This window comes from Lepisosteus platostomus, chromosome 8 (genome assembly GCF_059453375.1).
Source record: "Lepisosteus platostomus isolate fLepPlt1 chromosome 8, fLepPlt1.hap1, whole genome shotgun sequence".
In the NCBI taxonomy this organism is placed as follows: domain Eukaryota; kingdom Metazoa; phylum Chordata; class Actinopteri; order Semionotiformes; family Lepisosteidae; genus Lepisosteus; species Lepisosteus platostomus.
This window is the reverse complement of record NC_142618.1, coordinates 31,311,690-31,335,481: the sequence shown is the minus strand read 5'-3', so window position 1 is coordinate 31,335,481 and position 23,792 is coordinate 31,311,690. Positions and strand designations below refer to the sequence as shown.

The following is a 23,792-nucleotide window of genomic DNA, read 5'->3' as shown; positions in this document are numbered from 1 at the left end:
AATTCTCCCTTCATTCTTTCCTTCATTTGATGAAAACAAGTATTTTGTTTTCGTTTTTTATAAAAAAAAACATGTCCATGCGGCATGCATAGTTACAAAAGAAAATCTTCCACCATTTACAGTACCAGCTTTGGGTTTTCTTGTTTTAAAAGTCGCATTTCACAGACATTTTTAAGTTTTAGAAAACGATTCTATGTCTCTACGTGGATACCGTTACATGAAAACAGCGTAAACAAGCACGCACACAGAGACTACGAAATACAATCAGGCACCAGCAGCAGTCGAGGCACCTCCCTCTTGAACACATTTGTGTGCATAAGGCTAACAAAAGACAAAACAGAAGAAACACAAAACGAGGCAATCTTCTTCAGACGCTATAACACTGTTCCGCTTTGGTAACTGGCAAAGGCCAGTGCCAGTCCCACTTTACCCAGATGTCCTCCTCTTACTGATAATTGTAGATTACCTTGGTGTCCCAAAGCAGTACCTTGATGTATTTCCCCAGGGGATGACTCCTGCCACTACTGTGCCACTACTGTGCCACTACTGTTACCCCTCAGTGTCATGTGCGCTCTGGTGCGCAGCTTTCTGTAAAAAACACAAGCTCCTTCCTGACGTCTTTCCTCTACACCTAAAATACTTTTTTTCAAATATAACTTATTTTTTTCCTTTCTTTATGAACTGATCTGAAAGTTTAGCAAGCTGACGTTTTGCTTTGCAGTTTTCCAATGAAGATTCCTTTAATTCTCAATGCCCACATCTGGTGTTGATCTCAGAGATCTCAGAACCCAGGGGGCCAGCTTAGGAGAGTTCAGTTCTTTGCATCCCACTCTCCATATTAAAAATGCCTAATGGCTAATTGGCAAGGAAAATTGTATTTTCTCAATAGATTATACTGTATGATTTAAAAAAAATAAAACAGAGGTCAGTTTTGCTCAGCACTTCTAGAACAGCAGAATGAAGTCCATACCCACTTTCACAACTTGAATAACATCAGTGTACACAGGAATGTACAAATTGGCACCTAGGTTCGAATGACAAACAACTTTTGAAAGATTTCATGTGATAATTAAAATGGTCCATTGTCATTCCAGACCATGAATGCACTCTGTGTTTTTAGAAGGCTGAGTGCATTTTAAGGGTGTATTTGGTGTTATTGTGCCAGAGCTGTTTTAAGCACAGTGTGGGCTAGATTGCTGTTCTTCTCCTTGATGCATTCATAGGCACCTTATTGCCTCATATGTCTGAGGGTTGCAGTGGGTGAAATTGTTCTATTAGACTGCCAGCGTGGCAGTAATGTACATCCAAATAGTACTGCTATACAGGAATAACTCCCTCATACTTATGTTGAATTACAATGGACAAACTATATTTTCTGCCATTGTCAGTAGTTCAACAGTATGATAGACTGATAGAAATTCCCATTAGGACATGTTTTACAAGACAGACTCTGAGCTGTTGAAACTGACCCATAGAGTGGCAGCTAGTAGTTTGTAGCCAATAACAAGACATAGTCAGGAAGAAACACTTGTGTTATTTTTCATTAACACCCTTCGCACTGACACTGGAGAGTCTTTTTTCTGTGTGTGTTGCACTTCAAAAAGTCGAGTGACAAAATGATAAGAAAACAAAAGTGTTAACGGTTGTTTTTAGGCCATGACATGTCACACAGCCTTTTCCTTCTCTGTGAATGCAAAACTACTATTTATCTCAAAATGTACAGCAATGAAGTGCAGATGGTAACTTCAGATGTGATCAGATAGAATTGCCTACTGTATAGTGCAGTCACACCAAAAGAGGCAAGATCGATGCCAGTTCCCTTTTTTTAAAGCAAATGCACATAACACAACCTAGTATGGGTAAATATACAAAAAGTACAAAAAAACATAGAGGCTCAGTTTTACAGTGTCATGATCATACATGCTTTTCTCTTAGGCAGCATGACTTTTCAACCACCAGCAACAGTCTTTGGTTTGGTCCTTATTGCGCTAAAGCCACATGAAGATGAACAGATTACACGTCTTGTGATGCTTGGAGGCTCCACACAGTGACACGTACCAAAACTTCAAAAATCAAGAGGCCAAACCCTGACACAAGAACAGTGGGGGGTCAGGTCAGACTGCTTTATTTCTGCCGGCTTACAGAGGCTGTATATGTTCTAACACTGATGACCACATCTATTTTTAGTGGAACTGATGGGGAATTCTTTAGCAAGGCAGACACTGATAAAAAAACTAAAACAAAAAGAAAATGAAAAGCCAGATGAGTCCTCATTTTGGCTTTTGAGGTATTCTGTCCTCCTTTAGAAAGGCAGAATTTCCTCTAATATTCCAAGTGTCTGTGTAAACTGCAACCACTCCCCACTGTGTACCAGGACAGCTGCACATTCTTTGAGTCCTTCTGGGCTCTGTTCTAGGTGTTCAGAAAGAAAAGGGGTTTGCAGGAACAAAGTCGGCATGTTAAGACACCGACAGGTTGAGAATGGGACTGAATTAATATTAGGCCATGGAGTTTGGTGAATTTTACAAAAAGGTCTTTGATTATAAGGGAAAGGGAGCTTAAAATGAACAAAGCCAAGTCAGTAAAAGTCTTTTAAAGGCACACAAAAAATAAGCCTCAATGAAACTATGAACTACTTTCAGACCTTTCTCCAGGAGCAATTTCTGGAAGAGGTAAATTCTAAGTAGAAATTGCTTTAAAACAGTGTCTCCTTTAGTTATGTTCAGATAGTCTCCAGTTCAGGCAAAGTCATTACTAAATCAAACACCTACTGAATTAACGCTTCCAGAATCAAGTCACAGGCACCAAAAGGACAAAAGCTTAAGCTTGTGTCTGCGTTAATAAACTGTCACAAACACAAAATCACTTCAATCCACAGAAAAAGCAGTCTACTCCAGAGCCCTGAAGCTAAATATAAGCCAGTCCTTTTTGACTCTCATTCTTCAGTTGACCTACCTCCCCAGTGCTCCCAGGGTGAAACAATAGTGCCTAGGCCTCTCATTTAATACCCAACCCCTTGTAAGGCATTTGTTTTTAATGTGTTACTTTGATATGGACTATTAAGAATGAGACCTAGTGACCTTGGCAGGTTTTGTTTCCAGGTCTACAGGCTCTATTGGCTAGTACACTTTGTCGAATAAACCTGTCATATCACAGATGAAGAATAGGTTATCACATCTCCAAATACAAAATGTAGTTCTGTTTTCTCCCGGGATATATTTTTGATTTTATTTTTTCACTTTGATAAAATGAGCAGAATCCCTTTCTAAATGTGAGAAGGGGTAAAATGGCCACTGCCAAAACACCGTTGTAAGCAGTAAGTAAGCTGGAAGAATAGCACCTGCTCCTGACGGAAATGGGCTGGCTCGCTGGTGCAAGGACATGAGCATGCCTTTGAAAATGGTGTGCTAGGAATCAAGGCCAGCTGATGTCATTGCCTCCACCTTGTGGTCAACAGTAATTACAGCACCTCCAGGACAGACAGCCCTGCAGCTCTGAATGTGCTGCCTTGAGCCATTGAAAATGTAAAACAATTCTCCAGATGAGCATTTGGCCTCACAGCATATCATGTATGTCATCTGAAACCTTGAAGTGTCCCAGAAACCAGGTCAACATAGTGATAAAGTAGAGAATCTTTAGAAAGGAAACAAATATTGTTTTTTTATTGACTATGTATAAAGTTCTAGATGTCTATAACTGCGTTTCTTCTCAGTCCAGATGAGCCATAAGCTTGGCTATATATAGGGAAAATCGGAATTAAAACAACTGTCAAGGTTCAATTACAGTAACTGAACCTCTGCTCCTTCCCAGTGACCATTATGTTTTTTTTTCCTGTATTGAAATGTTTTAGGAGTTGTAGATAAAGGTTTCCAGACTCACAAATCTTTTCTTTGCAAACACCTTTTAATCCAGGCTGGCTTTGTTACCCCTTATGAAATCTTTGTAATCGAGCAAGACTCTTCTCCACAACTGAAGTTTTCAGTAATGCTAAGAAATATTGTATATTGTATATTTATTGGTAAAGCTAATTTTTAAACACTTAATCTGAGCACAATTACAATACATTGGGTAACTATCTTTTATGCATAATGTTACATTGCAGAATTTGAAAAATAATGTGAGAAAATATAGGAATGTCTACAAACAGAAGGAGGCCATTTGGCACATTTACTGCTTGGAAGAATCCAAGAAAATCTCCAGCTGTTTCTCGAAAGACATTCCCAACCCCCACAATCCTTTGCATAAAAGAGCCTCCGGTTCCCACTTTTTAAAAAAGACTTCTACACAGTAAAAAGCAACTAAAACACGGCTGCTGATTTAATGGAATGTGTTTTTTGGTACTTTAAATAAAACTGTTACACAACTGTTCTTAGCATAACTGAATATTAAAGGCAAGAAGAGGACTTTTCATAAATAGCACAGCTATACTCGGGTATAACTGAAGTACTCATATATACAGATGTACTACTGTATTTTGTAATTAGTATTGATTGTTAATGAAACCATTGGACATGTATTAGATGTGTGGGTGTACCAAGTTTTCCATGAACTGAGAGTGTGAGGTCAATGATGGAAGATAATTCCCCAAGCAGTCCATAGATATGTGAAAACACATTCCAACCAGGCCTTCTCTGGAAAGAACATCTACTCAGACTACCAGTGAGTGTCCCTTTGTTTTCACAGATGCATGATTAAAAAGGAAAAGCTAAATATCATCTGAAGTGTCCAACTGCAAAAACTGAACATTCTTTGCCCTTTGTATACAAGAGAACATATGAAAAAACTGCAAACCAAACCTGTTTTTTTTAAATTGGTAACTAAAAGCAAGCCTGTACTTCTGATTGAAAGACATATTAGATCTAACTACCCCTCACCCTGCTACTGCAGATGAAAAGACGCAAAGTCTTTACCTCTGGGCCAATTTGGCACTTTTGTTGCTGCAGAGAACTGAAAAAAAACATGAAGGGTGACTCAGTGCCAAGTGTGAAAAGGGAGCATGTGTCCTGATTCTAACAGTGAGAGCTGGGTGGTCCTGCCACAATAATAGAAAATGAGTCATGCAGGCTGGAATTCTGATTCCAGAATCACTAGACACCTTAATGCAGCAATACCCAAAACAACAGTACCTGTGTTCATAGCTTTAACTTTCCTTAAGTAGTAATTAAAACTCGGAAAACATTTTCTTTGTCTACACACAAAGAGAAATGCAAAAAATATAAGCAACAGCAGTTTACAAACTAAACATTAGTTTAGCAAACAAAATTTAGTGTAATAATTTAACATATGTTTCTCTCCAAACTGGAGCAAAATATATGGGTTGAGGTATGTCCTTAAACCAAAGAATAACTTTGAAAAATAAAAATAATAAAAATGTAAAATCATAATTTCAAAGATTGCGTGGTCCTGCTCACAGTTCAGTTCCAAACAGCGGAAATCAGAAATAAATTTCTTCATAACACTGAAGACGGCTGTCAGAAGTACTCAACACCAGTTTCATTTAGCTATTTACTAACTGTAGGTGACGCCGTCTATGTGAAGCTGAGGGAGTGAGAAGACTTTTTAAGGGTGCAGTACAGGACAGCAAGGCTACTTTGAGAAGTTAGTACTGAAAGTATAAGACTCACAGGCATGAATGTTGTAAAAGGAGTCTGGCGACCTTGGCTCTCTGGTGTGAAGCACACGACAGCTTCCATAAAATGCTTTGTAGCCACTATAACCCAGCCTCTGTACAGACATCTTGAGGAGCTGAGATAATTTTTCATCCAGTAGAATTTTGGCCGGAATGCTTCAGGAAGTGTATTTAAAAAGAACGGTGTTTTGAACCTAATGAAGTAATGAACTGTACAGTATATACAGACACTGCTTTCACTTCCCATCAGCTTTATGGCTAAAGCATAGCCCCTACTGTAGGCTGGCAGTTTTAAAAAACACTTATTAACTGTAACTTGGGTTTGGAACCATGAAATCAAAGGAGGTAAGGCCTGTTCAGTAGCAGTCCATTATATTGGGGGTCAGGCGATAGGGTGCAAAGTCTGAGAGAGGAGAGAGGGTTTAGGGAGACCTGGCACAGTCCTATCCTAGTGTGGCAGGAGGACAAACAGGCACAGAGGACACACAAAACCTCTCACTGATCATAGGTCACAGCAGGTCACTACACAAAAAAGGGAGATTTTCTCTGGCAGGAACTGGGCACAAGAGATGAGAGGGGCTAGGGGAGACACACCGTTGTTTCCCTGGGGAAAGGGTTTAAGTGTTGCGCACGGCCAAGGCTTGTTCTAGCTCTTGTCTCCGCTGTTGGATCTGTAGAAAAGGAAGAAAGATCAGCGCCTGTCCTTTATCCCTGATATAGGAAACTGTAGAGTTGTGACCCAAATGACCCAGGGACTGTACTATCAGTGAAGCTGTTTAATTGACTTTCACAGCCCTTCATTTGATTCCATGAAACATGTGCATCACATCATCTCAGCACTTTCAGGAACTGCCTATTCAAGTCAGGGTCACGGTGGTCCAAAGGCTATCGCAGGAAGCATTGGGTGCAAGGCGGGACAGACTCTGGATTTGATAGGGACGGCAGTCCATCGCAGGGCATATCGCAGATAGCACCCCAGGAACTGAATCCAGGTCCGAGCTCTGTGGGGCCACAATGGTTACCACTGTGCAACCATGCCACCCTCCACCAAAACTTACATTGGATAATCACAGATGCTTACATATCGCACCCCGCTGGTGGTCACTGAAATACGTCAGATGAAAGAATTGTAACGGAAATGAACGGAGGAGGCAAGAATGCCTACTCCTCTTGGCGTGTGGAGCCAAGAGAAATCTGAAGCACTGATACATCATTAAAGCCAGGAATATAGCATCTTGGCTTCCATTTATTAGTCTTGAATTTACAAAACTACAAAACCAACTGCTATTCCCATTACTTAAATGCTATAAAAAGGTAAATCTTTTGCTATTTTACTCTGCCTTTGGTCCTGTAAAACCTCTGGGTGGCAGAGAGGTGGAAACTCTTGAGATCATGATATCAGTACAGCTGCTCCCCCATTATTCCCCCTCATACGCCCTGCGGGGGGAAATACATACATAAATGGGTGTGGATCCCCTGAGACACAGAGGGGATCTATATCCCTGCAGTGTCAAATGATGCTGTGCCTTGTTCAAAAATACCTTGCAATAAAAGTAGCGGCTCACTGCCTCCTGGGACCAGGGCTCGTGGTAAAACTCTGCCCTCCTCTCCTCTTCAGGGTTGCCCACCACATCTGTCATCACCTACAGCCAATCACAGGACAGCACTCAGAGCAGCACACTCCTCAGTTTCAGAATCACCCCTTTCTTAGCCTTCTGAGAGTCGTTAGTAGAAACACAATTGGATTGTATCCAATGCAACAAGCAGGCATCTGCACAATATCATGCTGGTTTCTGGTCTGTTTTTACTGTCTTTACTGTGGTACTCTGAATATATTTCCATGCTTAAGTATAACAGGTATCATGCAACAGTGATTGTACAACTGTGGTTATTACAATCTAGTAATGGTATTTTATTAATATTATTATTATTACTACTACTATTATTATTATCATCATCAAATACATCATGTATTTAATTCACGTAGAGTCAGACCTTCATGCGCTCATTAAACTGCTGCTCACGTATGGTCTACCAAAAAGCCATTTGTTTTTTCCTACAAGAAGATTCCCTCCAGAGTCAAAGAGGCTACTAGGTGTTTCTGTTGTGTTAAGCAGACTAAAGAGCACATGATTTCTGCCTTGGATGGGATTGCCCCAAACAATACTGGTGCCCGCAGCTGGGTGTACTGCAGCAACTGGGATGAAGTATCTGTCTGAAGGCTACAACAGTAGTGTCTGCAGCAGGGACTTAAACCTAAGCCTATCAGTCATGAGTCCAAAGGCTTAACCATTACACTTTGCTTCCTCTCTGTACTAAAGCAATCTCATTAAAATAAACTTCTTGTGCACATCCATTACTTACCTTGAGGTCTCGACTCTGGGATTTTAGCCAGTCCTGGATGTAGCCTTTGGGATCCTTGGAAAAGCTGAGCATGAAATCCCTCTGGATCTTCAGCTGGTTAATAGACTCAATGGTCTCATGAATCTGGGAAAGGTACAGCAGAGGGAGAAGCAAGCTTCAATAGCAAGGCTAAAATAATACCGAAGGTAAGGTAACAATACATTCCTCTTTCCGATAGTGTCCAATCCTTTTGTAAACAGAACTTCACTAAAATACAGATTTGTGACACTAACCACTTTTTGTAACCTCTAGTTTTAAGTTGGGTAGTGCCTGTCACAGAAGAACCAGCGTTCTTCAGTCATGAAGAGTGACCTCTAGGATTCACTACAGCTGCAGTTTACATCACAGAAACCTCTGAAGATAGTTTCGATTACAAGGAGAGCAAGTGGAGAATGACAGATATAAATCTTGAGAGATAGGTTGGTGTTTGTAGGGCTAGAGGTGTGTGTGAATTATAACCACACCTTCTCAAAATATTATCTAGAGGGGATATAAAGAGGGTGACAGAAAATAATTAGTTTAAGGTGACCGTAAAGGAGAAAAAATGATCAAAGATGTTTGTTTAAAAGCCATTTAGAGAAGTATGTATGTGAGTGGAAAACAATTTAAAAAGTAAGTTGTGTATGCTTTTTTCTTTCTAAAACTTTTTTTTTCTCTCATTTCTGGAGATGCTAAATTTTTCATCTTTCTACTGCTAGACTTGATTTTTTTAAATTAAGTTCTGATTTCTGCCAATAGATGTATAACATTTGAATGGAACATCCAATTACAGTATCTCAGTAGATACATCAATTGAATGACTGCATACCCTGGGATAAGATGAGTCAGTTCACATCTGTTTGATAAAACTTGGACCCCCCAGGTTACAATGTCTTCAGTCTCATTAACTTTCTAGTGTCATTACAGGTATTTTACATATGTATGTGTGTTATTTCATTGATAGCATAGATAATGCCAACACATGTAAGAATCGTCCCAAAACATAGTTATAACACTTCTGCATCTTTCAGAAAGTATGAAAGTAATTTGAGTGTGTACATACTATCATCTAGTGATGATATCTAGTGATGTGCAATGTCATATTTGTTCTCTCAATCTTTATCTGTTTTTAATGTTTTTTTACAACTATAAGCTAAACAAGATTAACAACATTAAATGGACTCCAATACAATTCTAACCCTTTAATAACCTTTGAATATTTGACATCTCTCTTTTGGAAATGTTAATGACAGATGAGTGCTTTAAGATACAGTTTTGGAATGCAAAGAATTTCTGAGCTCCTAAAATGACTTTTTTTAGCCAGGATTATCTGTATTTCTAAGAATGACCTGTTTCTGTACAGTATCTGTAATACCTGTAGAAATGTGGTGGTCCCAATAAGTAGGTTAACATTGAGCATAACAGTGTCTTCTGTTTGGCCCTATTTGGTTTAGTGAAATCTCTGATTGGCTGACCTTGTTGTCCAGGGAGGCAATCTCCTGCTGATTGGCTGTAGAGAGCAGGAAGCTGCTCATTTGGCCTTTCAATGGGTCTTCTACCTCCACATCGATGTCATAGCAGGCTGTCTTCTTCTGGTCATTGGGGTCCACACTGCAAAGAGAATGGACAGGGAGTCAGCCCGGCTGAACTGGGCCTGTAATAAGGTACATCTACAGGAGCAGTGTAATGTGCTGCGTGGGCATTTAGTCAGTTCTGGTGTTGGTATTATTCTTGTGTCAAGTTCAAGGACACTTGCCTGCCTCAAGATCCCATCTCTGTTACACTGACAATTGTAATAGAAATCTGACCAATATATTATACAATATGTATATTCAGCAATTCAAACATAATTAATTTATTTTGTTTGACATGTTATCTGCAATTTCCCTCACGGGATCAATAAAGTATCTATCTATAGAACTTTATATGACCGTACACATTTAATAATTAAAACAGTACCCAGCAAGGATTTTGCCTGAATGCATTTTATCAAGCATTTACTGTAACTAAGCAGACAGAAGTGTTTGAGATCAGTCTCAGGCGGCATAGAAATTTTGTATGACACTCTATCACTTAAAAATACACTGCATGCTTGGGCGAAATGCAAGCAAAAGGCTATCACTGATCAATGTGTAAGGGTTGAGTTTAGCCAGCTGAATAATTACAGTCGCTAATATTCTTTAATCCTCCAGTCATCATAGATATGCAGCAATTGGATTGGTCAGATAATGTATTGATGTGATTCAGCACAGTTCGGTTAGTGTGGTTCTGGTGTGCTGGGGGGCTCGAGGGAGTGAAGCCCAGCTCAGCCCTAGCAGCACTGACCCCAACCTGCCCCCCAGCTGCGCCTATCTGACCTGATAACATGGTTGATGACGATGGGGTCAGGAGGCAGCAGGAGGTTGGTGAGTCGCTGGGGGATCTCTGAGAACTTCAACCGGGGGCAGTCAAAGATCTGTCCAGGGAAAGAGACAACATGTCAACCAGCTCCGTCACCACCATGTCTTACACAGTGCAATTCATGGGTGTCACTGCTTAAAACTTACAAAGCTCTGGCTTGGATGTAGTCCATTCAAAAGAACTGGCTGTCAATATTTTGTTTAGGAAAAAAGAAAGCAAAACATTTTTCTGCTTTACCTATGAAATATCAGCATCTAGAATGAATCTTTTCTGCAGCTTGAATGTTAAAGGATTACTGAAATAATAGCCACAACCGCTCATTTCAAAACAGCTTTACAGAAGGAAGCCAATAATCCAGATCCAGTTTTTTAAAGTGATTTCAGTGTCTATGAATACAGTCTTCTATTTGAGGGACAATACTACATTTGGCAGTCAAGTACAGGTCCATCACGCAAATTCACATCCACACAGATTCAGCTTATACTCGTACAATTGTACTGCCCTGGCCTCATCACTGTCAGGCCCCACATCAAAAAATGGATAAGCTGTGTCTGAAAACTTTGTTAAGAGGGGTGACAGCAGAGAAAACTGAAGCCTTTTAAAAGCTTCCCAAAGACCTTTCTCAGAATAGCACATTAGAAATATGGGAAATTACATCTTGCACTTTCACAATGACCTCAACTTCAGTAGGAATGAACAATATTTAGTTAGGGTGCCAACAATCCTCAATTGAAAATTGGTGAATTGGTCAATGTATTATATTATGGTATCTTCTTAATAAGTATAGACTTATTAAACTCTAAGTATTGATTGATCATCACCCCTCACAACCATTTCATCCTCACCTCCATTTTCTTTTAATGTTTGTTTTTGAAATATTATGAACACCCAGTGGCGCGGCATCTTAGTCACTTTGTTTAATAGAAAATTCCCTATTTTTCTCCACAGGCATTCCAGGCCTGAAATTTCAGCTTACAGCTTTCCAGGGTGTGTGAGATACGGGGGGAACGTGTCGAATGCAATGAGCTTTCCTTAGCATAGTAATTCAGAAATATGTAAAAGAACAGTAAGACTGTGTTCATGGTGTTTTGTATAAAAAGAGAAATGTTGGACATTTTGGTTGAAAATTAAAAACAGTGCATAGAGTACTACAACACTGCACACGGCTAATAACTTTTTTTTTTTGCTGCTGATGTTTTTTGCTCATTATTAACAAGTTTTGTTTTAGCTGTCTTTTTGTGTTGGGAAATGCTATGAAAAGGTACCTATATTTTTTCATAAACCTTTACTGAGCTAGAATTGGTTAAGAACACATCTTCATTTCCACTGACATCCTAGCCAAGAGGCTTCCACCACTGTTGCACAGAAGAGAATAAAAAAGAGAAGAACAGCCAATAAAACTAAATGGGACAGACATTGACGCGATGTTACACTGTTAACAAGTGGATAATTTCAACAGACTCCTCTAGATTATTCCAGTCTTCAGCAGTGGCAAATTTAAATAACCGGCCCCAGAGTTGGCAGTTACCCTTGTATAAAAGTACTGCTTTTTGTAATCTGTGGCAATGGTGATTTCACAACAATCAATGTGTAAATTAATCATGAGCCAGTGAAGCATTTGTCTGGCACTGTATGTAAAGAGGGACAGTCAATCAATGACTAAAGATCACAGTGATGAGTACCATAGAGGGCACCAGTAAACCTCATGGAAGAAAGATGTAAGATATGAAGTACAGCAGCTTTAGAAGTCATTCTGTAAGCCACACGATCACTGTCCAGTATGGGGAGTTTGGACATCAGAACCAGTATCTGTCTAGAAAAATGTTTTAAAACAACACTTGTTGCAGTAAAGTAAACCAAGCTTAGACTTGATATTAGCTTAGAATGTATTAATATGAGTTAAAGTTAAAGACCCTCCAGCTAAATGCCTAGGTATTTATTAACTATGAATAGCTGTAACTGTTGTATGAAAAGAGGCTTTGGATTTTTTTTTTCATTGAAAAGCATTTATGTATGTATATGTATATAGTAAAAATGTATTTTTTAATTATTTAATTATTTTTTAAAATGTATTTTTAATTATTATTTTAATTGTTTAGCAGAAGACATAGCTCTATTGAAAATGAGCTGCATATTGGCCATTACAGATGGCAAAGTGGGTCTAGATGTGTTGTTGGGGTAAAGGCCTGAGCCAGTTATTTATAGTGATACAGAAGTGCAGAAGTGCTAAAACAGTCTTTAAAAATGTCATTTTCAGCTGATGGATACCAAAAAAAACATGAAAACCAGATCACGCAGAAAAGGCTGTTTAAATTCTTTTTGGATAAAACCAGAGGGGAGGATTCTTTTTCAACCTTCTAACACAGGCTGTAAAACAATGATCACTAAGATCCTTATGAAATACAGTCAAGTGGCATTTGTCAGTAGCAAAGTGAGTGTGATGTCAAACAAGACTTACTGTATCTGGTGAACCAATTCTGGTAATCCAATTATAATTTGAATGAATCATACTGCCTTTTTAACTATTTTAAATGCTCTCAGATTTTTTCATATCTAAATGTAAATCTATCAGGAAAATAAACTCTAAGCTCAAATAAGGAGTACTTAGTTCACTAAATAAAGTTAATGTTGCAGTAGTAGAGGTGGATGGTTTATAACTTGAGATCTGTATTTTTTATGAGTGAATTAAGTTGTTTAAGAATTGATCCAGATAAAACAAGTGAATATTATAAATGATCTTAAACATTAAAGCGACACCTCGTTTCCATAGAAGATCCATCCACACTAAAATTTGGGCCTGATGTTTACCTTTTCTGATAAAACCTGATAAAAACTAATACCAACAAAATGGAGTTGACACTGTTCCAGTGGATGTGTGTTGAGGATTTTGAAATGCAGCTCACTGAATTACAGTTGTATGAACTAACTCTTGACACTCTCCTACTGAAAGGTTAAGAACCCCTGAGCTGGTACATTTTCTGGTATTACAGATATAAGGTAATTTGATAATTGATTGAAATTGAAACACGAGCACAAAGCTGTAAAAGCTTTCCTTCTAAATAGCAGAAATGCCTGAGAATAAAAAGTCAGCACAGTGTGAAATTTGAGGTGGCTCAGCATCAAAGACAGCATGAGTATAATGTGAGGGGAATGGTCTTTACTCTGAACACAGGTCAAAACAGAAAATGGAAGCATAAGCAAAATCGTGACAAAAGGTTATCTCAGCAAAAGAGAAAAAAACAACGAAGACTCAAAACACAGTTTGCAGGAATTAGGTGATGGGTCAGAGAGTTGAGGTATTGAAGGGTATAAAACAAATGGCTGATGAAAGAGGCACACCATCAGAAAACAAACTGGGGAAAAAAGCAGACGGCAGAAGAGTTCACCAATGACAAGCTGATGTTTAAATGTTTAAGTACATTCAGGTAACTATAGAGTATATGCAGACAACAGGGAAAAAAAAAACGGAAGACTTTTTGAAACAAGCAAAAGTAAATTTGATTAGAAAAGGCCGCATTGTGCACTTTATCTCCCCTGGGTGAAATAAGGGCACTTGAATGGGGAGGAGGGACAGTTACCTTGTAACTCAGCTTGGATAAAGTCTTCAGCCAGATGAGTGACAATGAAGAGTAGGACAGGAAGAGGAAGAAGAAGAAAAAGAAGAGGAATACCTGCTGGAAGTACTTGTCACAGTTGATGTACTCCTTGTCGTGGGCATCCTGCAGTTTGTTGGTCTTGACATACTGCCAGAGTGCCTGGATGATGGCAGAGCGGGTCTGTGTGTGGATGCCCAGTAACCGTGCCAACCTGGGGTCCAGTTTGAACTGGGGGGGCTAGGGGAAGGAACAGGTTAGCTCCCCACAGCAGTACTTACTAAAACAAAGATGAATCTTTATTCTGAACCTGGGGGAAATCGAACCACTCCAAAACATTTGAGGGATTATAATTTTCTGTTTGGATTGCAAAAAAACGTTCTTCTTAAGCTGACGGCAAGACAGGGCAAGGAAAGGCTCACAAGGGCACCACTTCATCCCACCTGAAGTTTACCACAATTTACCAATAAAGGCTAAACTACTAGCTGCAGTGCCAGACAACTATTTCTCCGGTTACTAAGAATTCTGATGAAAAGCCACATTATAACTGTGCATCTCTATGTTAAACAATAAAACCTCAAAAGCAACAGTTGCTTCATGTGATACAGTCAGCTGACAGGCAGTTGTGGTATCTTGGACAGCCTGATTTTTACTGCTCATCGGGAGCCTCACTTTCCCTCTATTAACGTATTACTTATTGAAGCTCAGCTGCCCACCAGCCTGTGTAGCTCAACAGCGCCCTTACCTGGTAGTCAAGCATCAGCAGCAGAGTGCAGCGCACACTCACATCTCCCGGCCGCTTCACCTGGAAGCCATCTGTCTCCTGCGTGGTAGGGGTGCGGTGCCACTGCCAAGACACAACACACAGACACATCCGTGCCTTAAAGGGAAACTGCATCGGAGCCCGTTACTCTGCAGCCTTCATTCCCTGGGTCATCCTCACTCTTCCCGATCTCTTTCCTTACCCAGCATCACCCATTCGCTTCACGCACAAGTGTGTCTGCAAAACACCTGCGTTCTTCACAGCATGCCTTGAGAAATCAGGCTGGTGGCAACAAAAGTACTGTGGCATATTCTTTCTCACAAGAAATAAAATAAAAAAATCCTCATTCATTCTTCAAAGAACACAACATTCCTCTTCAATCAGTCACAGGTCAGACTGGAAAGGTAACTGCCGTAATTGTCTTAGTAAAGTGTGCTCCTTAAATCTTTTATTTTTTTGCAGACAGAGCGCACATCTTTCTTTCAAGCCCCTCTTGTGTTTGTGAAACTGAACTATATGATCTCTGAGAACAGGCCCTGGGTGAGGCTGAGACTGAACCTCATTCGGAAAGGATTTGATGGAATAACCTGGGGAAACAGGTATGTGCTCCTGCTACGTTTTTTCACATACAGAGAGATGACATTGTTCAGACCGCTTTGCCATGTAATGAAATTAATATCCATTAACAGGCAGAGACCTTCAAAACCATTTTTTTTGCCCTTTGAATTGCTCTCGAGGAAAGCACATTATCAGTTCTCGATTCAAAGACAGCTTCATCGGTAACAGCCTCTGTACATTTCTTCCAACAATTAATATGATGTCGCTTTATCACACTTAATTAACTACATCTTGGTTAAAAATGAAAATCTCAGAAAGCGATCAGTTTTGCAGTCGAGGCAGTGAGGTGAAAGGTAATCATAACACCAACAAACCTTGCCATACTGTTATATAGACCATCCCAGCAGGAAACCAGCAGCAATCCGGTGTATTTAAGTGAGAAAAAGGGAAATTCAGATTAGGGTAAACCTGGGGGCAGATTTTAACATGACATTCATGACTTTCTCTAGTACACCATGGGACTGCTGCACAATGGCTGAAACTGCCTTTTTAGAACCTTGGAAAACCAAAAGAGTCAAACAAAATAATGAATCAGATAATTAGGGAGGGTTGTGAGAGACTTTAAAGATATGCCATTAAATAGAACTATTTATATTCATTTATTCGAAAAGGACTATGAGATGTTTCAAATTATTCTGTAGCTAAGCAATTTGAAAATGCCAAGGCAATTAAAATATATTCCATACCTACCCTATCATACTTATTGATATTATTATAATTTGGGATATTAATACTGTAGTAATATGTTTTTTGCCCACAGACAAGATCCTCACCACCACTTGCCCAACTTCATATTGTTGCTTAAAAGTCACAAGATGGTATCCTCACAGTCAGGCCAGAGGAGCTCCTGCTTGGTTTGTTTCCTATTATTTCTATCATTTCATTAGACCTTTGTATTTGTCAGTGTCTGGACAGTACTGTAATGGTTTACTTCTCTCAGATTTGTACCTTGAATCTTTGTTTTGATGGAATTCATGATCTTTCAACCCTAACCACGCAGACAGGTTTTAAGGAAGAGATCGGGAAATGTACCACTTAATCATAAGCAATATAAGAGTTTCTCAATTAACTTGGTAATAATGGGTTCTCACAGCAAGGCATTTATTCATATATAGATAAAGGAATAATAATTCCTCGCTTTTATATTGGAGGGGACCCACTTTATCTATCACTCAGCTACAACAGCCATAAGGGTGACATACAGCTGCCATCATGTGCCAGCCAGCCCTACTACACAGTAGATCAGGTGGAGAAATGATTAATGGCACATTGCTTCGCTAGTGTAATTTAAATGAAGGGGAAACTTTAGGAAGGCCGGTTTGAAGAAGCTCAGAGCAGAATTACGACAATTAACCGGGATTAGCATTCTTACTCTTTTAAAAAAAAGCGCCATGGGATCTTTTACCAATGATATGGCAAATATAATTCTCTATATTGGCTCCCAACCTGCTCACTTACTTGTCTCACCATGACAAAGAAACACCACATTTGAATCAGCTGCCAGACACCTGTGACTCTAAGGAAATTATTTATTGCCAGGTTAGGGCTGTGGGGACTCACACATCCCTACCACACCGGTAGCTCTTTAAATACTCATTGGTGCAGGTGGCACTGTGTGCTCTGCAGTGCTGGGTTGTAACCTGCTAAACGCAGCAACACGAACAGAGTGAGCAGCATTTTTCAGTAGCTTTGCTCTAGCGAACTATTTTAATTTCAAAGTAGAGAACTACAACTTTCGAGTTAGCACCTCCTACCACTTTTTTACCAGATGTATTTTTGTAGTTGCAGTGCAACTCAACTGTGTTATTTTCCGCACAAACATCATCATTCAACCCAGATCACATTAAGCGTGCACTGAACTCCCAATCCTTCTTCAATACAGCTATATCAATCCATAATGAAGTATACCAGATTCATAATGAAATCTCCCAGTCTTATTTGTACATTGTTTTAGGGTTTTCTCCATACTTAGGGAGAAAGGCGCAGATACAGTATATATGTAATGTAAGGTACATATAAAAGGGTGTTACCCTGGCAACCTGGTTAAATTTCCCCCCTGGCCTTTACCAGTTATGGCCACATAGATGATCACTCTGTTTTCCTCCCCACTAATAGCTGATGTGTGGTGAGTGTTCTGGTGTACTTTGGCAGCCATTCCATCATCTAGGTGGGTACTGCACATTGGTGGTGGTGGAGTGTCCAGAAAAGTGTTATATAAGTGACGGAATTACTATTATACTACTAGGCCAAGGCAATTTATAAGCAGGAATGCTATTATTCATCCATTACAGTCCATTTTAATGTAAATCCAGAAGTCTCCATTTGTCTTTTTACTTCCAACAGAAATGCATTTTACTGAAATGTTGTTTTTTTCTGCACATCAATCACATAGTCTGCTTCAGAATCAGAAATCTTGAATTCTTTAATTTGGTAACTTTGTAGGATATCTCCCATCTATATGAAAAGTGTGAATCACTGATAGAAACAATACCAATTATGGGAGAAACAGCTCAAATGAGCTGGAAGAGTTGCGACACATTTGGTATAGGTTGAATTTATTATTTTCTTAAACCCTAACACTTATATTCCTGCAGCACATTTCATGGTCAACTTGACAAACGTGTGCAGTATGTAAGATCTGGGCACAAATTCTAAATCATATCTACTCAGGGTATTCTGCTGCTCTTCTAATGACATCAGGGTAAGAATGTAATATTGATCAGTGTGCATGCTTTAGCTCTAGCTACAGCCCTAGTTACTCTTATTTTCTTTCTATTTTAATGAAAAGGTTATATGGGTTGTTTAATGTAGAGTTAGCAATTTCACCCTGCGGTCCATGTGGGTCCTAATGCCCCAGTATAGTGATGGGGACACTATACTGTAAACAGGCACCATCCTTTGGATGAGATGTAAAACTGAGGTCCTGACTCTCTGTGGTCATTAAAAATCCCAGGGTGTTTCTCTAAAAGAGTAGTGGTGTAACCCCAGCGTCCTGGCCAAATTTCCCATGACTAATAATCCCCCTCTATGAATTGGCTACATTACTTTGTTCTCCCCCCCCTCCGTTTTTTTTTCTCGGTCGCATTTAATGGCAACGTCAGGTCAAAGATTTGGTTCAAACCACCAAATGGAGACGGGCATGCCGACAAGCGGACCCTGCTGATGCGGGATTAATGCTAGGATGAGAGAATGTAGAATTAGCAATTTGGAGATCAGAAACATCTGAAATGAAATAATTGATCAAACTGACATTTCAAAGGTCAGTTAAAAAATCAGAAATATAAAACTTCTCCTAAAACGAACAAGTGTTTTACACACATATATTAACACAAATTGCAGTATAAAAACAGTATGTTCATACCGATGGTGGTAGAGACCGCGTGAAAAGTTTCTATAGAGAAACCACATGGAAAGTCATCTTAGACCATACATTTTGCAAATGAGAGGAGGCAGCCATTTGTATTATTGGTTGTTTAATAACTGATTCTAAAATGTTATCCTTTTTTTGAGGGTGCCTAGAGTTTAGACCTCAAAGAGTGCTTTCTAATTTCTACTACACCCTTAAACTTGCATACCCTTTGATTAAATTTCCATTGCTCCAGGCTGAAGATATTGATCTCTTTAACTCATCATACATCAACCCTCCAAGTCAGGAATCGTTCTTGTCAAGAATATCCTTTTTGTGGTGACCAAAACTAAAATCAATATTCAAAATGTGTTCTTAATAGTGAATTCAAAAACTTCAGCTTAACTTCCCTTGATTTAAATTCCACACCTTTTGCTAAATATTATTTTTTACCATTTCTAATTCTTTCCCACATTGTCTTGAGGAGGACAGAGAAAAATCTGCCTAAATACCGAGGTTACTTTCATTCATAGCTTTCTGCAGCTCAAAGTCACCAGTGTGATATGCTCAATGTGTGTTCCTACTTCCTGCGTGAATCACTTTGCACCTAGAAAAAGTTCAATTTAATTTGTGGTTTCAGTGGCAAGCTGCATCAGTGTGTGAGTTGCGAAGGATGAATGCCACACTGAAATCAAAAAGAACAACAAAACAGTTTTAACTATAAGGCCTTCATTTTTTGCCTTGAGGAAACCGACAGATTCTAATCATTTTCAGATAATATGTCCTGACCAGTGCTTAAGCAGGTTTTTATTTTATGAAGCCTGTCTACCAGTACAGATAGTAAATCTCTTCAGTGCGGATGACATCTTTCATACCAAATGAAATAACTCCTCAATTTCCCATTTTGAAATCTTACTTTCAGGACACATCAACATACTGTATGTTATACAGCATATAAAATACTTTGCTTAGAATATAAATACTGCATTTTCTTTAAATTTAACATTATTCAAAATTAGCTATGTTTAAAATATTTCTAAAATAGCTTTATGTATAGCTAGTTACTTTTTTCAGTGAGAACATTTTATATGTAACTAACTGCATTTTTTATGGTTTTGCTTGTAGCTTTAGTTGGCAGCATTTCCAAAGTAGTTTCCACAACACTTGAGGCCTGTCATTATCATGCAGCAGACAAGATGGTCTGGAGGAGCAACTTTTTCCATAAATGTCCTCCTGCAACTGATCCTGTGTGACAGCAGCTCTATGTTTGACTATGTTTGTAGGCCTGTCTTCTTTAGACTGACACTTCATGTTGCTACAGACAGGTGGAGCACTCCTGTGTGCTCATGATGAATCAGGTAATGCTGTTACAGTGTCCTACCCAAGCGAACCTACTAGGATACCATATTTCCAATTGTGAGAGACCTTGTTGAGGTACCCTGGCAACATGGTGCACTCAGAATAACAAAAAAATAGAATATAAATTATAATGGAAAATTAAAAAAGTAAAGTCAGTTAAATATACCCAATTATTCTTAAGTCTTAAGCAAAAGCATTTTAATGCATGTGTACTAAAAATGAATCAACATACTGTAAAGAAACCAGTACAGACTGTGACACATTCTTTGTATGTTTTAATACTGAGTCTGCTCCCTCCTGTTACAGGTGTAACATATTTCATAACCCAGAAATAGTCCATCCAGGACCAACTCAGGGCCACCAAAGGCACTGTAGAACTGATATCATATTTTTCATGTAAGGTTCGAGCTCTGAGTCTGTTTGTTTGAAGCCTCTATCAGTCTTTTGCAAAGGATCCAGCTGCCCATAAGACCTGACAATGCCCACACTCCCTCAACACACACACACCTTTAAGAAGCAGCTTGTGAACAGTTTGTGAGATTGAGTCTTACCTTTTTGTTGCGGCTCAGCAACTGAAAAGAAAAACCGAAGTTCTTTCTAATGGATTTCACTCGGTTACACATTGTGACTTTTAAAACAAAAAAAAGCCTAAGCTTAAAAGCTTAACAGCTGCTTCTCTTGCAAACGTCATGCAATGTCTGTCACTGACTTTCTAGAGACTAATGGTTCTTTAGGATAAATTAAAAACTGATTCCCTTGTACAGTAGGTTAATATTTACAAGCCACAAATCCTATTACAATAGACATCATTGATATATACTGTGTTCAGTAATATATCCCTCAAACAGTACATTCTTTACAGATAGTAGGGTGAGGAAAACAGTGGTATGAAAAACATTTTCCATTCACAACAGTGAAGAAATCACTTGTTTAGAAGATTGTGTTTTATCTGAAGATGCTATTGATTAAAAAAGAAAGCTTGATCAACAGTTTAATTTGGCACCATTTCTGGTTAACTATAAAATTGCTAAGTCATTTATTAGTTTAAAGTCTGAGACAGCAGAGACTTTTAACTTGATTTTAACATCGCCATTCCATACATCTGTAAAGTCACAAGCTAGCCAGAACTCAGTTTTTGGAAAGCAACATTATCTAATGATCTTAAAATTCAGTTTAACATGGAGCTACTGTCTTTAGGCAAGTCAAATAAAAAAAAACAACATGCTTTATAACCTGTACAGAATTCTAAGACTGGATAAATTCTGATTTGGAACAGGTAAGGGTTTATTCCATGCTGAAAGGATTCCAGATTCCTTTTCTTTTACTTTATTCTTTTTTTCCCTTCAGCACGGAATAACCTTTACCTCTTCCTTTGCAGCCTATGCATGCTGTTGCAGCTACCTTCTCCAAATTCTGTTTTGCACTCTATTAGTTTAATAATGTTCTATGAAGGAAATGATGACATATGAGGTGTCAACTGATGATTTTGGTTAGAAAGGCTGGTGCTGTTCATATGTCCTGCATGGCATGTCTGAGATACGAATACAGTCTTTCATCAGTACCCCTTTCTCTTCTTCTACATCCTCACTCATAGGTTACCTTTAAGTTACTCTAGTAAAACTGAACAAGGTAAGTAAAAGCTTAAGTAAAGCTCAATTCTGTGCCCATCATACCATTACACTCATACCATTACACTGCTACAGCACTGAAGCAAAACTGAAACGCTTCTTTGCAAAGTCTGGCCTCTCTATGGTCTGTTGTGTTTTTCTTCTTCTCAGAATACTGAGAATAAACATAATTGTGCTGTGTGCTTTGTACCGAAATCCTTAAACACTGCCTCAGGATGATCGGTCATTAGTTTACCAGTGATTATGACAGACCAGTGTGCTATAATAGCACCAACCAAACCCCAAACAGACATGATGTCTGTGTGGGTAAGTACACTCAGCCCTGCTCAGACACACAGATATTACCTCCAGTCAACCACTGGGGCCTTCGTCAGAGCAGCGATACTCTGCCTTTCTCCCTGGGCTCTAGGTCTGGGTGTGGAAGCTCTGTGTATGAAGCCTATATCTTTTTAAGAGATATTTCACTACATGGGTAAAACTAATGTTGCTGTTTTTATTTTTTTTAAACTTTATGAGGAAGAAAATCATGTACTTATGTGAGAATAGAGCTCTTGCATTAAACCCTCATGTAGTGCAGCTTGTAGCTTTGGTTTCTATAATTGATTCCTTGTGCAGTATATTTAAAACTTAGGAAAACGTTTTATGGAGAAACTATAAGTGGTAATATATATTGCACAAGTAAATAAACTTAGCAAACCCTGAAGTCAACCAATAGGAAAGGCAGAACTCATTTCCTTAATTATGCCTAATCTGATTAAAAGTGTTATGAAGAACTCAGTCTATCACCTTAACTGCCCTGATATATTAAGATTCAGTGGTACTATGTAACTTACATCAGATCTTGTTCTCCCTTACGAAATATACTAAAACCAGATCAGATACAACCCTTTTAATACTGCAGAAGTGATGAAGCCAATTTTCCAAATCTGTAGTACAGGTCCAAGTGTCCCTTAATATTCCAGAAACCATCCATGTTGGTGTAACAAAATTTAAATGATCTTATATAGGTGTGTTGACACAAGCACAAATATTGTAGAACAGACAGAAAGGAGGTCTATCTTGATATTCTCATAGTTTACACTACAATTCTGCAACCTAATAAATTTTGGAATACATCCTCTACTCAAAATTTGAGAACATGTGGCTGGCACAGCTGGCATATTTGCAATGGAAATGCTCAGGACACATGCTGGTACCAGAGGAGAAAATTCCCAAGAGGCACTGAAGGCCAAGAAGCAACATCAACACATTGCTGCCTTCACTTTCATTGAGGCACTTAAAAATATGTTTCTTCTCTATGTTGTAGCATAGCTATGTCATAGAGTTAAGTTTAACTTTTAGTTTTTCTACCAGTATTTTCTATTAGATGCTTTTGTGATGACTAGTGAGATTTTTGTTTTCTACAAGTTTGAGGGATCACACACCATGTATGGATAAAACATCAGAGAGTCTTTGAATGGCACAATGTGTGTCAGAAGGCTCTCCTCCCAGCAGATATACCACCTACCATTTCACAGCTGTAATTGTACTGTTACAGGGAAGTACATCTGACTCTTAATGGAACAATATCAAAATGCAAGTGTAAACATAAATAATTTTAGTGGACAGAAACTGAACTTTTTGACTGAGACAAACATCTGGAGGAATGGATACAAAGACAGATGGAGACGTATGGATACAAAGACAGATGGAGACGTGGAAGGGGCAGGCTGCCAAAGATGGTTGTGAGTCTCACCTCCACCAGGTGGTTGTCTGGTCCATACAAGTCCTTGTCGAGCTCAATCACCAGGCTCTTAAAGAAGGATGAGAACTTCCTCTTCTGTTTACCAGGCTGGGGAATCACAAGAGGCACAGTGAGCTGAATACTACACTGGTGCTCTCTATAGAACACAAATAGAACTGTATATCCTCTAACACATAACAAATACTCCAAATACACCCCACATAGCCCTATGATCCCCTATAGCCCTGACACAGACCAGCAACCTACTATTACACCCCAGAGACCTTGGCTTTACTGAAGCTATTGACAGATCTTCACACCGCAACCACAGTGAAACGTCACACTCCAACG

General features: G+C 39.0%; 1 protein-coding gene across 11 annotated transcripts in view; it reads right to left on the bottom strand.

The window, feature by feature from the left end:
* Positions 1-3,816: 3,816 nt before the first annotated feature.
* The window catches only part of smarcd3b (SWI/SNF related BAF chromatin remodeling complex subunit D3b), a 95,342-nt gene continuing 75,366 nt past the window's right edge, over positions 3,817-23,792 (bottom strand). For 7 of the 11 annotated variants that reach the window (XM_088643123.1, XM_088643115.1, XM_088643118.1 and 4 more), the window contains 9 exons: positions 23,454-23,549; positions 20,642-20,662; positions 14,750-14,851; positions 14,083-14,244; positions 10,369-10,466; positions 9,487-9,622; positions 7,994-8,116; positions 7,171-7,272; positions 3,817-6,300 (listed from right to left, as the gene is read on the bottom strand). In XM_088643123.1, the coding sequence (XP_088499249.1) occupies positions 6,247-6,300; positions 7,171-7,272; positions 7,994-8,116; positions 9,487-9,622; positions 10,369-10,466; positions 14,083-14,244; positions 14,750-14,851; positions 20,642-20,662; positions 23,454-23,549 (894 nt within the window). In that variant the 3' untranslated portion in view covers positions 3,817-6,246. The remainder of the gene's footprint in view (positions 6,301-7,170; positions 7,273-7,993; positions 8,117-9,486; positions 9,623-10,368; positions 10,467-14,082; positions 14,245-14,749; positions 14,852-20,641; positions 20,663-23,453; positions 23,550-23,792) is intronic. The other 4 variants (XM_088643116.1, XM_088643119.1, XM_088643122.1 and 1 more) reach the window with 1 other exon arrangement.